The sequence below is a fragment of the Pseudopodoces humilis genome, chromosome 6 (genome assembly GCF_049639895.1).
Source record: "Pseudopodoces humilis isolate 2021_Gansu_Grassland_sample_001 chromosome 6, ASM4963989v1, whole genome shotgun sequence".
Taxonomy (NCBI): domain Eukaryota; kingdom Metazoa; phylum Chordata; class Aves; order Passeriformes; family Paridae; genus Pseudopodoces; species Pseudopodoces humilis.
The window spans coordinates 71,358,572-71,373,041 of record NC_142205.1 but is presented as its reverse complement, the minus strand read 5'-3'; the positions used below and the strand labels follow the sequence as shown (position 1 = coordinate 71,373,041).

Below are 14,470 nucleotides of genomic sequence, written 5' to 3'. Positions count from 1 at the left end.
AGATGCACTTTTCCCTGTCCTTCCTTTTTGTAGGGGTGGCACAGAATCAACCAGACAGGCCACACAGTTGATCAATGCTCTGATTAAGGATCCAGATAAGGAAATCGATGAACTTATTCCAAAGAACCGTTTGAAAAGTTCAACAGTAAATTCCAAAATAGGGTCCTCGACACCTGCCGCCACTACAGCTGCTAACAGTTCTCTGGTGGGCATCAAAGTGACCACCGTAGCCGCTTCGTCGACGTCTCAGACAGCCTCAGCGCTCACCGTGCCTGCCATCTCCTCAGCCTCCACTCACAAGAGCATTAAGAACCCCGTGAACAACGTGCGGCCTGGTTTCCAAGTTTCTCTTCCGCTGGCTTACCCTCCTCCGCAGTTTGCACACGCGCTCCTCGCCGCTCAGACGTTCCAGCAGATCCGTCCGCCCCGGCTGCCCATGACGCACTTCGGAGGCACCTTCCCGCCGGCCCAGTCCACGTGGGGCCCGTTTCCCGTCAGGCCGCTGAGCCCCGCCAGAGCCACCAACTCGCCGAAACCTCACATGGTGCCTCGCCATAGCAGCCAGAACAGCGGCGGTTCTCAGGTGAACTCGGCGAGCTCTTTGACGACGAGTCCCACGGCGACCACGACTTCGGTGGCTTCTACCGTGCCTGGATCTTCGGCGAGCGGCAACCCGAGCTCGCCGTCGGTCCGGAGGCAGCTGTTCGTCACGGTGGTGAAGACGTCCAACGCCACCACCACCACCGTGACGACCACGGCGAGCAACACGAGCACGGCGCCCACGAACACCACGTATCCAACTCCTACTGCCAAAGAACACTACCCTGCATCTTCCCCCTCGTCTCCCTCTCCTCCCGCGCAGCCGCCGGGCGTCTCCAGGAGCAGTCCTCCCGACTGCGCCGCGGCCTCTCCCAATAAAGGCGCGCCTCCGTCCGAGCCGGAAGCGGGGAGCCCGCCCGCGGTGGATGCGGGCGGCTCGACCGGCGGCAGGCAGCCCAATCCGGGAACCAGCAGCTCCTCTGTGCATCCTGCTCATCAGCAGCCCCCGGGAGCTCCTCTGCCCGAGGCCAGGCCCCCTCTCCAGCAACCTCAGGTTCCCGCACCAGATCCTCGCATGGTCGTGCCTCCGAGTTTAGCGGCGACGAGCTCATCCGCTCCCGCGGTCGGTGCGAGCAACGCTCCCATGACCTACCCCGCGTCCCAGCCATCGATGGGCTCCGCTCAGCCCGCAGCCAAGATGGAAACCCCAGCCATCAGACCGCCGGTGCACGGAACCGGCAGCGTCCCCAAGAATCCAGCTCCCGTGCAAAACTCCTCCGTCGCAGTCCTCAACGTTAACCACATCAAAAGGCCCCACAGCGTTCCTTCTTCAGTGCAGCTTCCTTCTACCTTAAGTACACAAAGTGCTTCTCAGAATTCGGCCCACCCGGCGAACAAGCCCATGGGGAACAACTTCAGTGCTACTCTGCCTTTTGGGCCCTTTAGTACGTTGTTTGAGAACAGCCCCACGTCTGCTCATGCCTTCTGGGGTGGGTCCGTCGTTTCCTCTCAGACGACGCCAGAATCCATGCTATCAGCAAAGTCCTCGTTTTTGCCAAATTCAGATCCGTTACATCAGTCTGATACTTCCAAAGCCCCAGGTTTTAGGCCACCGTTACAGAGGCCAGCTCCAAGTCCCTCAGGTAAGTCTCTGGCTCGTGTCCATGCCATAGTAATACGGTTTATTCTTGTGGTTTTTAAGCCAAGTTGAGTTCATTTTAAGTGCCCTGTCAAATCTAGTGACTGTGTGGCAGCTGATGGGCTCGATAAAATAGAGTTTTTGCCATTCCAGTCTGTTCCCCCCGCAGTAGCCGAGATAAGGAAAAAAGCCACTCTGATTTCCACCTCCCTTCCCTTCCAGACAGTGACTGTTCCAGGTCGTGATACCTTGGCCTGGGGCTGCATTTAAATACCCAGCATCTTCCAAGGGTCAGTGCAGTAAAAAACTGGTGTTTTGATACCAACTTGTAACTTACAAGGGGTGTGTTCTCTTAATTACTAATTTTGTTCCAAAGAATGTCATTTACTTGGCTGCCTGAATTTTGTAGTGAGATGTTGAGCTTTCTGCCCAAAACAGAGGCCGAGGGGTTGTCGCAGAACCCGTTATGTAGCTTCCATAAAGTACATCATACGTGGTTTGGACCATCCCTGCCCGTTTTTGTAGGACCTCAGAGGTGTTAATGGATCAAGAGATACAACAGCAGTTTTTTTCCTGTTTTGTGAATAAGATGGTGTTGAGTTTTTTCATCTCGGTATACCAGTCAGCATTTTGACTGTGGCCCTGTATGCCCCTGAGATACACAAATGCATAAGTCTTAGATCCCTAAGATTTTATATTTCCCTTTCTTCATTGAAGAGGATGGGAAGGGAGCAGTAATTCTTGCATTTTGAATATCTGGGCTAATTGGTGCCATTTGATGTTAGAGAAATAAGAATCATTCTTGATGTAGGTATGCAGCACAACTGCCACATACTGAATAGACTTGCTGAGTGTGAAGCTTCATACTCCAGTTCCCTTTGGAAAATGGTAGCACATGCCCCCAAAGGTGGAGGGGATAAAAGTTTTCCTTTTCTCCTTTTTATTTCTATGTTGGGGTGACCTCCTGACGGATTGTTGGAGCTGTGGGAGTCACTGGTGCCCGTTTTCTCCCGTAGGTATTGTCAGTATGGATTCTCCCTATGCTTCTGTAACACCTTCTTCTACACACCTGGGGACCTTTGCCTCGAACCTGTCGGGAGGGCAGATCTACGCGCCCGGGACACCGCTGGGTGGAGCGCCTGCAGCTGCTAATTTTAACAGACAGCATTTTTCCCCTCTTAGTTTATTGCCTCCATGTTCATCAGCATCAAACGGTGAGTTGTGCTCAGGAGGAAGCTGCGGAGAAGCTGCAGCATAAATAAAGGTGTCCCGCAGAACTGTGTAAGGAATTCCAGGGGAAAATCCTTAGGGCAGGTTCTGGTACCTTCCTCGACCTTTGTCCCCCTGCAGTGAGGAGTTTTTGGGACAGAAAACAAATAAGCTGTTAAGTGCTGGCTTATTTAGGGAATGTGATAGTCTGTTTTATTGGCAACAGTAATGACAAAAAAAACCCCTCAGGGAATAAATCAAAAAGAAGAAGGAAAAACAAACCCAACAAAAACATGGGTTTACGTGGTCCTATTTCAGCTCTGGTTTAGGATACAATTCACAAATCCTCTGCTGCTGATGGACAGTGATGCTTAGTTAAGATGTTGTGGTGTGTGTGTCCTCCAGAGGCTGAGCTGCCAGGGCGTGTTAAGCATTTTATATAGGGGACTGAATCAGGGGAGAGTATCTCTGTGATCTGGAAATAAAATGATCCCGAGGTGGATGAATCTGGCAGTAACCAGCTCCCTGTTGTTGTTGTTGTTGCTTTGAAGGACAGGTTTGTGGGGTCTGGCTGCCATCACTAAGTGCTCCTGTTGCTCTCCTTGCAGAATCTCCCGCTCAGTCCGTGTCCTCTGGAGTACGAGCACCCTCTCCCACCCCTTCAGCAGTGTCCTTGGGATCAGAAAAACCCAGTAACGTTTCTCAGGACAGAAAAGTTCCTGTTCCTATTGGGACTGAACGGTCTGCACGTATTAGACAAACTGGAACGTCTGCTCCTTCTGTAATTGGGAGCAACTTGGCTGCCCCGGTGGGACACAGTGGGATCTGGTCCTTCGAAGGTATAGGTGGCAGTCAAGGTATGTGTTGTTGGTAGATGCACTTGCATTGATCACGCCATTGTGTTTGCCAGGCTTGTCTTCAGCACGGGAGGATGCAGAAGTGAGTGCCCAAAAACACAAGAAATCTTCTTTTCAAAGGATTTGGAGCAAGGACCTCTCTTAGCCCTCCTGTCCACTTAGTTGTTTTAACGAGGTTTCTGAAACCCTCGGGGGTTCTGAAACATTCTGGCTGTGAAGATTTGGTACTCCCAAGTAAGAGCAGGAAAAATAAAACCAGGGTTTTCAAGGAATGAACACAGGGAGGATCACTGAATTTAGGAAGAGGGGAAATTAGGGTGTCACAAGACAGCTTTCTGGTGTTTTTTGTTGATAAAGAGGTTGTTTGTACAGTAGGAGTTAATATTTCATTTGTAGCTAATGTAGAACTTCATGTGCCGAGGATGGTGCTTCATAAAAGTGGTAATAGTCCACATTCAGGTTTCCTTTGTTCTTCTCAGCCATTTCTCTTCCACTACCACAAGGCTCTCAGCTCCCCTGGAGTCAACGTAGAATTCAGAATTTATTAACAATTTCAGCTAGTGATGTTACAGCTTTTCTTACCAAACTTGTCAGGAGTCTTGGGTACAATTTCTGGGAGACTGATGGAACTTTTTTCGTTCTGATTGAGGTTTTTTTGTGGGGAGTTGATTTTTTAATTTCTCTAGGTTGTTTTGCTTGGGATGGGGGAGTAAGAATATTGAAACGGTGTAGGGTTGGACCTCTGGATGCCCTGTCAGCCTCCTGCACAACATGAGGTTTGCCATGAGTTCTGCCTGTGTTGCTCAGGGCTTTATCCAATCTGCTCTGGAAAGCCTGCAAGGATTGGAACTGCTCCACCTCTCACAGCAATCTGTTTTGATCCTTGACTGAGTCCAGACAGCTGAAGGTTTTAATTGACTGACTGTACTGCAATTTTTCCCCAAATACAAACCCTTCTTTTACTTCACTAGCGGCCTTTTCCCAGATAAAGCTTTAGAAATTCACTGTTCATTTGCAGTGTGTGGCTGTAAAAGTCATAGTTGGTGCCTGTCTCAGCTTTTGGGATGCTGTTTTCTTTCTGCTTTGTTCAATTGCTTCAACATTTCGATTTTCAGTTCACAGTGGGATTGACTCTTCTCTACTTGAGTATTAGGGTGCCTGAGGAATGTTCCTCTACCCCTTCTCCAAATACAGTTTCTTAGGTTTTGTTTTGAAAATTGGGTTTTTGGATGTCTGGGGCTTGAACTGTAGCACCAATACCAAGCTGCCTCCGATGAATTCCCAGGATTAGGATGTGAGCACACGTCCACAGCTGGTCATTTTCTGGTTTTGGTTTGCACAGGTACTTCTGTGTCCCTTAGAATATTAAATAAGTAATGGAAGAACAGCAGCCAAGCAGAGCAAATAGTCTTGATAGTGTACATACCCTTTCCACAGCGCCAAAGGCACGCGGAATTGAGGTTTTTGGAGGAGGGAGAGTTAGCCCAGATTCCGGCTTTGCTGTTGAAATGGAGGAAAGTTGCAGGGGCAGCGCTCTGGTTGCAGGTAACTGTCCCAAACTCGTGGCAGTGGCTCAGGGTTCCCGGCCTGGGGGTGCAGGTGCCGTTCCTGGTGTTGTCCATGCCGTGTGCTCCTGAGCTCGAGAGCCGCTGGAGGCCTGGGAGCCGCAGGTTGGAAAGCTGGAGGTTGGAAAGCGGGCGGTGAGGGGGGCTGTGGGTAACTCTGTGTCTCTGTGCCCTCAGATAAAGTGGATTGGTGTCACAGCGGCATGGGGAGCCACATGATCCACAGGCCCATGTCTGACCCAGGCGTGTTCTCGCACCAAGCCATGGAGAGAGACAGCACGGGAATCGTAGCGCCTTCCGGTACATTCCATCAGCCCGTCCCTGCAGGATACATGGACTTCCCGAAAGTTGGGGTAATGACCTCCTCAGCCCCAAAATCCAGCATGAATCCCCTGCTGTCCTTCTGTCTGGGCAGCAGTAGCAGCGTTGGTGGCAGCATCCTGACTGTCGCTTTTCCTTCTCGGCAGGGAATGCCTTTCTCTGTGTATGGGAACGCCATAATTCCTCCTGTAGCCCCCATCACAGATGGTACTGGAGGCCCCATCTTTAACGGGCCTCATGCTGCTGACCCCTCTTGGAACTCGCTGATCAAGATGGTTTCAAATTCCACAGAAAACAACGGGCCTCAGACGGTAATTGTTGCTGTTCCTTGCACTGTGTATTTTATCTAAAATGTATCGCGGTTCCTATCTGTGCATTTGGGAAAAGAAATCCTGGGGGAAAATTTCATAGGAAAAGCCAACTGATGTCCTGTTAGGAAAGCTTTCCCTTGCCAAGCTGGGAACACAGCAACAGGACTGCTGGGCTGTGTAGTTCAGGATGTTGTAACTGTGTTAGGAGCACACTAAAGCAGCTCTTGAGGGAGGGAGTAAGTAGCTCTTTGCTGCTCTGGTCTTGCCTGGCTTGTCCACTAAATGTTATTTAGGCAGAGGGAGTAATTCCCCATGACCTCTTGTTCGTACTCAGGAACTAATGCTGTAATGGAACATCAGTAGCTCCGGTTAGATTATATCCTGTCATTATGTTTAATTAGAGAGTGGGCCCTGTTACAACTGTTACTAAATAAAGATGTTTCTGGGCTTAATTTGCTTGGGAATGATCTGAGCTGTGGGGAGCAGCTCCCAGCTCTGGGAGACCATAGGTGTGAGGGAGGCGGGGTTTGGCCTCAGTTTGGGTTTTGCTCTGACAAGCTGATTTCTGATTTAACGAGGAAACTTTGTCCCCCGAAAGAGAGCTTTACTTGGTTACACTTGGGATTCCCCAGAGCTGAAGGTGTCAAGGGAAAATGAAGTGGCAGCAATCAGTTCCTTGTTCATGTGAACTAAAGGTCAAGAGGGGAGCAAGTGCCTTGCTCTGGGAACGGAGAGATTCGGGAACTGGGCTTGCCAGTCATTTGCTGCCCACCCAGAGCCCTGTTAATTGTCCTGGACAGGAAAACCCGTGAGCCCTGCGGTGTCCCTGTGAGCTGTGCCCCGCTTGGAGCAGCCCAAAGCACGGTGTTAACGCCGCTTTCTTTTGCAGGTGTGGACTGGAACTTGGACACCTCACATGAACAGTGTGCATATGAACCAACTGGGCTGAGTGGGATCAACGTGCTGGCCTTGAGATTCCTTTTTTGCAGAGGAAACCACAATTGGCAGAAACAGTTTATGTGCTCCCAGATCATTCTACTGATGTGCTTGACTGAAGTGTGTAGGCTTTTTGCAGAAGAACTTACTAACTGACCTTTTTCTGTGAACATTGTGACCGCCCATTCCCCACCATCATATGTTTCAACTTAGTTAGACTTTCTTCTTTCCTTTCCTCCTCTTCTTTTCGTTTTTTTCTTTTTTTTTCCCTTTTTTTTTTTTTTTTTTTGACATAACTTTCTGTTGAAGCTGTTCTTTGGCTGGTTGGTTTTAGTACTGTAAACTGCTTCTGAGCAAACACAGAAATTTAGCAAAATTATGTAAACTTGATCCTGAAGTTTTAGAATGGCAAATAAATGTACAATTGTTTACATAACAAATGGCTAAGCAGAAAGTAAATTTCAATATGTCAGTTATAGAGGCTCTACTTTATGTAGACTTAAATTAATGTGAGATATGTACCTTCATATTCAGAAATCTGGATGTTTCCTTCATACATTAAACTATTAATAAGCATAACTTTTCTACTTGTGTAATTTAAGTAAGCTATAAAAAGAACACCCCAGGCATTATTATCAGAGGGTGGTTTCCAAATGAGTGCTGGATTTCTTTGAGAATACATACGTATTATAATACGAATATTTGACATTTGAGGAGAGTTTCCCTGCTGAAGGCTCCAAAGGCAGGCCTGAATAAGGCCCACAAAGGTTTATTTGGAAGAGTCCATGTGGGAATTCCCGTGTACATTGTCAGGAGCTGTGCACAGCAGTAGCAGGAGATGAAGGGGGGTCGGTCCTGCGAGACTGGGCTGGGTGAAGCAGTGACACTGATTCAGTCAGGATTCCCGTACAGTTCCCCTCCAGAGCATTTAAAGGAGATCTACAACTCAGATGTAAGAATTATTATTTGCTTTTATTATGGTTCCTCCTTTGAAAACCAAGAAAACACCTCAGGTGTTTCTCAGAAACTACTGCCTTGTAACTGCTGTGATATTTGAGGTGTCCACAAACCTTCTGCATACCCAAGGCCGTATATCTGCCATTAGGTGCAGTTCTGAATAAAAGCAAGCTCCTTTTTCCAGCTCTCTGATCTCCTGAAATACATCCTGTGAAGATCTGGTGGTAGCAAAGTGGATCCTAAAGTGAGGAATTGCTCAAGAAAAGGTTTGAAACTCCATCTCACTCCTTCTCGTGGTGTGGGCAAGTGCCCTTCCCCTCTGCTACAATCATTTGCTGCAGGCTTTAGTGCTGTGTAGGGTTATTAATTATTAATCCCACTGAGAAATAGTGCTCAGTCCTTATTACAACCATCAATTCCAGAGTATTTTGCTGACCTGACAGTTTAATCCATGCCTGGGGCAGTAACAGGCCTGATGCCACCACCACTGTGGCAGAGGGCTGGGCACTGGAGATCTTGGGTGAGGGGAGCCGGACCATTTTTATTCCCAGAATTTTTGAATCCTGTTTTCTCCACAATGTAATGCTTTTTATTCATCCAATAAACCAGGGAACATACTCTTTTGAGAGTGGGCAAAAGGAACAGAACCAGGGGTAGGACAAATGTGGAGAGGAAGAGAACACGGTGCAGGGTGTGTATGGTCTAAGGGATGTTTTGACCTGTCCTTGCCACAGAAGGGGTGAGGAGACACAGGTCAGAACCTGGCTGGGGAGGAGAACACTGCTAACAGTGCTTGTTAATGATTAATTTCTCTTGAATATATAATTTTCAGGAGTAGGGGCCCTGTAGTCTGGACAAGGTGGTGCGCGTTCCCCATAGCAACCTTCCAGAGGGGCTCCTTGTCAGGAAATTAAGAGACAGGACAAGAAAAAAGGGGTACAAATGGAAAAAAAAGGGAAATTTAGGCTAGCTATTGGGAATACTTACTGGAAGAGGGGTGAGACACAGGCCCAACCCTGGCAGGGCTCAAAGCCAGTTCAGGTAAGACCTGGATCCTTCGCGCAGGGTTAGGGACAACACTCCCAGGCGTGATCCTTGGGGATGCCCAGGTGTCGGCGTCCCTGATGCTCGTGGTTCATGTCCAGCCCAGCACGTTCTGCGGTGGGAGGTGTCCCTGCCCGCGGCAGGAGGGCGTTGGCACAGTTCTGAGCTCCGTGAGAGGCGAGGCGCTTCCCCTGCCCGCGCTGCCCTTCCCGTGCCCTCAGCCGCCATGGCGGCCGCGGGGCGGCGCCCTGCGGCGGCGGCGCGCGGGCCGCGCATGCGCCCCAGCGCCGAGAGCCGCCGGCATGTGGCGGCTGGCGCGGGCGGGCGCGCGGGCCCCGCCGGCCCTGGCGGCGGCGGCGGCGGCGGGAGCGGGGCGCGGCGGCACCGAGGGCTGGTACGAGTGGGCGGCTCGGTCCGCGCCCGTGCACTGGGCCGAGGGCGGGCTGGCGGCGCTGCAGGAGGCCACCGGGCTGCCCTGCTGGGCCGCCATCGCCGGCGGGGCCGCCGTGCTGCGCAGCGCCGTGACCCTCCCGCTGGCCGCGCACCAGGGGCGGCTGCTGGCTAAGGTGGGAGCGCTGAGGGGGCTCTGAGGGGTGGGAGAGGCTCTGAGGGAGAGGCACCGGTGAAGGGGTAAATAGACGGCCCCTCAGTAAACCTGTGAATAAACGTCACGGTTCTGCTATCGCACCGGGTTTGGGTTGTGTTTTTTAAAGGAATTTCGTTACGTTTTGTGCTTTTTTCGGTTGCAAAAGCGAGCGTCTATTGCGCTCTCGCATACTGGTGGGGTCTCTCATGCTGTGGGTGCTTTTTTCACTGCCAAGTTGTGTCCTCATGGACATACGTGAATTTTATAAATGTATAAAGTGTTACTTTATTACTCTTTTTATCTATATATATGTATATCTGTATATATATATTATTACATATACTATTTATATATTTCTATCATGTATAGCACAATGTATTTACATCTTACATACAGTATATCGTAAATAATATATTCTTAATAATTATGTATTTTTTCTATTTTTACAGGTTTATATTTTTATGTTATTATTAGTTTTTATTATTGCTGTTTGTTTATTTTTATCGTTGAGGTGGCACTAAAGCTGTCTTTTTAAGCCAAAGCAGCTGATTACAGGTCCTGAATAGAGGCAAAAAAGATACTTGTTAAGAATTGCCCTGGTTTCAGCTGTGATAGAAATAATTTTCTTCTTGAAAAAGTATAAAACCTAAAAAGAGTAAAATTCTCTCTTCATTTCGAGCAATAGTAAGAGGGAACTTTGATTGTTACTGTAATTACTTCTTGTCACTGTTATTTTCACATGGTTATTTTATTTAAAGACGAAGGGAGTTCACTGATGTTGAACAAAACCTTAACAAGATGCCTTATCCCTCGCAGGCATTTACTACCTGTACAGGTGTTAAATTGCAGTGATAATTAATATGTTTGATACCTGTGCCAGAATTAAATCATAGAAGGGTAATTAATATGTGTAATATTAATTTATATGGTATAATATTAAATTATATGGTGGCAGTGTGCATGTCCAGTTCCTGTACAGATATTAATTTTTACAGTGATAATTAGTAAGTTTAATACTTGTTCAGGTGTTGAATTACCAGGGATAACTGATAACAGAGGTGAGGAGAGGAAGCAATTGTTACCTACCACTGTGCCCAAACAGCTCCCGTTTTTTTTTAGCTAGCTGGAAAACCTGCAGCCTGAGGTGGAGGACCTTGCCAAGCGCCTTCGCTATGAAGTGTCAGTGCGTGGAAAGCAGCTGGGGTGGTCTGAAAAGGTGGCCAGGTACGAGGGGCGTCGTACACACCTCCTGAATCCGTGGCAAGGGGGAGGATCCCACGAACACAAAAAACCAAGATGCTGCCTTGGCCCAAAGCTTGGGTTTTCTTTCCCCGCCTGTGACCGATTGATTTATTCTGTTCCGTTTCAGAGCTGAGCTTTTGCTTTTCTCTCCGGAAGGTTCCACTTCAGGAAGAACATGCGGCGGATCCTCACGGAGCTGTACATCCGGGACAACTGCCACCCCTTCAAAGCCACCGTGCTGCTGTGGGTGCAGGTCCCCATGTGGGTGTGCGTGTCCCTGGCTCTGCGCAACTGCAGCGTCGGCGCCCTGGGCCCAGCAGGTAGTTCTCGCTGGCAATTCTCAAACTGCTCGCTGCTCTCACGGGCACCTCCTTCCTTAAAGAGCGCCACGTCCTGGGCTTGGTCTGCAGGCTGATACAAAACCCGTCAGCTGCTCGGGTTTCAAACTGAATGTAGTTCCGAGTTGAATCTAATTAATTAATTAATATAAATCATTGGTAATTAATAGAATTTTAAATTAGTTATAAGCTTAATGTAGCCTGATAATCCTGTTTAGCAAGTAATCCACGTGCCACGGCACACTCACTGTTAATCTCTATTTTTTTTCCTTCCACGTGGAATGCTGTGGACCAGGTGAATTTGTGAGCATCTTTTAAATGATACTATAAAATGTATACATTAAAAAATATATTTAAAATGTATAAAAACAAATATATATTTATAAAAATTATACATTATAGAAAATTATACATTATATAAAAATTATGTATGAGATATACATTATAAAATGTATATATAAAAGTATACATTCTATTAAAATTTATGCATTGTAAAAATTATACATTATATAAAAATTTTATACTATATATAGTATATAAAATTATATACTATGTAAAATTATATACTATATAAAAATTATACATCTTATAAAAAAATATATAAAATATATATTATAAAATGTATATGTAAAATATACATTCTATTAAAATTTATGCATTGTAAAAATTATACATTATGTAAAAATTCTATACTATATATAGTATATAAAATTATATACTATATAAAAATTGTATATAAATTATACATGATATTAAAATTATATATAAAATATACATTATAAAATATATAAAAATATGCATTCTGTTAAAATGTATGCATTATAAAAATATGTTATATAAAAATTTTATACTATGTATAGTATATAAAATTATACTATAAAAATTATATATTATATAAATTATACATTTTATGAAAGTTATATATAAAATACAGTATAAAATGTATATATAAAAATATGCATTCTGTTAAAATGTATGCATTATAAAAATTATACATTATGTAAAAATTTTATACTAATTATAGTATATAAAATTATATACTATGTAAAATTATATATTATATAAATACATCATATAAAAACGATATAGAATATACATTATAAAAATATATATAAATTTACATTATATTAAAATTTATACATTATAAAAATTATATCTTATATAAAAAATTATATATGAATATATATTTATATAAATATTTATACATATAAGTATATATTTGTATAAAAATTTGTATAAAAATGTTACTATATACAGTATATAAAATTATTTACCATATAAAATTACATATTATGTAAATTATACATTATAAAAAAATTTTATACTATATATAGTGTATAAAATTATATACTATGTATAAATTATATGCCGTTTTTTTTAGACAGGAGTTTTTAATTTGTTCTTTTAAGCAAAAATGTGTCTCGTTACACAGCTCCTAAGAAAAACGTAATTTTTTAAAAATCAGGAAATAAGCACTTTGGGTTATTGCACTCTTATTTTCCTCATTGCCTTGTCAAATATTTGGGATCGAGCTGTTTTTTATCACAGATTTACCTGCCCCTGGCTGTCATGAGCTAAGCTGGGTCTCAGCTTCTACCACGTACCTAGAAACTTGGGTTTATGATCTAACACATGGTGCAGTTCTGGCTCACTTGACACAGCAAAGTACACTGAATTCTGTGTTTCCTTCAAATTTTTCCTGTAGTACAAGAGCAGTTTTCCTCAGGAGGAGCACTGTGGTTTAGAGACCTGACGGCACCTGACTCCACGTGGATTTTGCCTGTAGCCCTGGGGCTGGTGAATTTGCTGGTGGTGGAGGTACGTTGGTGGAATGAACCAGCAGCAGTGGCTGCAGGTGACTGCAGTAGAGTCTGATGCAGACTTTAGCACACAAAGGTGGCTGCAGATGATCACTGCTCTAAATGCACTGGGCAGAAGTGAACCATCACCTGTTTGCTCCGTGTATTTTCATGTGTAGGTGTCTCTGTTCAGAGACCTCCAGGTCGGGTGTGACGTGTGTCAGACCTCCCTGAGCTGCAGTAGTGTTTAGCCTTGACTACGGTTTCTTTTAGAACACTTCTCTAATGAGATTAATCCTCAGTACGGCCGTTTCAAAGAGACCTTCTTCATAACTGTGAGTTTCTCCTCTTTCAGATCTTTGCCTCCCAAAGAAAAATGCCAGTTTCCCGCTTCCAGAACCTTGTTACCAACTTGTTCCGCCTGGTGTCGGTGGTGATGATCCCTATTGCTGCCACAGTGCCCTCCGTAAGTAGCCAGGTGACCTCTGGGATCTCACCTGTGGCTGGTCTGTTAAAGGACAGCCCCACGTGTTTCCTGTTCCCACTGCTGCGTGCTTAAAAAAAAAATCAATCAAATGTTCTGTCTGTGTGTGTGTGTTTAAATCTTGTTGCCTTTGGAATGTTTTTTTTGTTCAGGGAGGAAGACTTTGCGAGCTTGCAAGGAGTTAATGTCCTTCATGTAGCCTGAAAAAGGAGAGGAAAGCTTTATGTAAAGACCCATAGGTGATTGTTTGTTAGGTGGAAACCAGTGTAGTTCTTAAACTGGGAAATTTTCCACATCTTTCTTCAAACGCTTCTCATTTTTACCAGGTTTTCTGCTGCAGAGTATTCTTAGCAAAAACACTGTCTGGTTGTTTGGCTTAATTCTAGTTTCAAATACAGAAGTTGAAGCCAAGTTTAATAGGAGTCAATTTAAGAAGTGTCGAGCCTCAGTGTAGATGGCTCTTTTCCCCAGAGGAGTTGAAAGACAGTTACATTTCACATGGAAGCCATTATTGCAAGGGAGAGGAGGAGTGTTGTAGGTGAGTCCTTTTTCTCAGTAGCTGGCAGTAGCCCCGAGCTGTGGCTGGGGAGGCGTTGCCTCAGGCCGGCGTTGTCCTTGCCTCCAGGGAGCTGAGCTGTGCTTGTCTCCTTGCAGTCCATGGCGCTGTACTGGCTGTCCTCGAGCCTGGTGGGGCTGTGCCACAACCTCCTGCTGCGCTCTCCCGCCTTCCGCCGCCTCTGCTGCATTCCAAGGACCAAATCCGACTCGGATACTCCTTACAGGGACATGGTGGCTGCCTTGGCTGCCAAGTACAGCTTCAGGAAACAGCGCCACTGAACTCCAGGAAGAGCTGTCTCAGCAATGAAGTAGTGCTGTTTTAGTGAGATGTACTTACTTGCTGTGTATTTATTTTCCCAATAAAACGCTGGCTGGCCGTAAAGAGGGATTGGTCAGCAAAAATGTGTCTTTACTGGGAAGCTTTGTTTCAAGGGTGGTCTTTTTTGCAGTTGCAGTAGTCCAGAAATCCAGGTTTGTCTCCTGAATTATCCTAAGAAATTGGGCCAGGTGAGTGTTAAATAAAACTGTGACTCATATACCCTGCCTCTTTTTCACTCTTAAGTCCTGAAGGTGAAGAGGTTTGGG

The 14,470-nt window shown here is 45.7% G+C and overlaps 2 protein-coding genes across 10 annotated transcripts in view; both read left to right on the top strand.

Moving 5' to 3' along the window:
* Positions 1–7,456, top strand: part of ANKRD17 (ankyrin repeat domain 17) — a 69,490-nt gene extending 62,034 nt beyond the window's left edge. For 8 of the 9 annotated variants that reach the window (XM_014260378.2, XM_014260377.2, XM_088057138.1 and 5 more), the window contains 6 exons: positions 34–1,682; positions 2,695–2,892; positions 3,496–3,744; positions 5,487–5,662; positions 5,777–5,941; positions 6,831–7,456. In XM_014260378.2, the coding sequence (XP_014115853.2) occupies positions 34–1,682; positions 2,695–2,892; positions 3,496–3,744; positions 5,487–5,662; positions 5,777–5,941; positions 6,831–6,890 (2,497 nt within the window). In that variant the 3' untranslated portion in view covers positions 6,891–7,456. Of the gene's footprint in view, positions 1–33; positions 1,683–2,694; positions 2,893–3,495; positions 3,745–5,181; positions 5,290–5,486; positions 5,663–5,776; positions 5,942–6,830 lie in introns of all 9 variants that reach the window. The other variant, XM_088057141.1, reaches the window with a different exon arrangement.
* A 1,724-nt stretch (positions 7,457–9,180) lies between these two features.
* Positions 9,181–14,267, top strand: COX18 (cytochrome c oxidase assembly factor COX18). The gene is made up of 6 exons (XM_088056234.1): positions 9,181–9,444; positions 10,588–10,688; positions 10,863–11,026; positions 12,750–12,862; positions 13,199–13,309; positions 13,982–14,267. The coding sequence occupies exons 1-6, from the start codon at positions 9,181–9,183 to the stop codon at positions 14,162–14,164; spliced, it is 936 nt and encodes a 311-aa protein (XP_087912360.1). The 3' UTR covers positions 14,165–14,267.
* Positions 14,268–14,470: the final 203 nt, after the last annotated feature.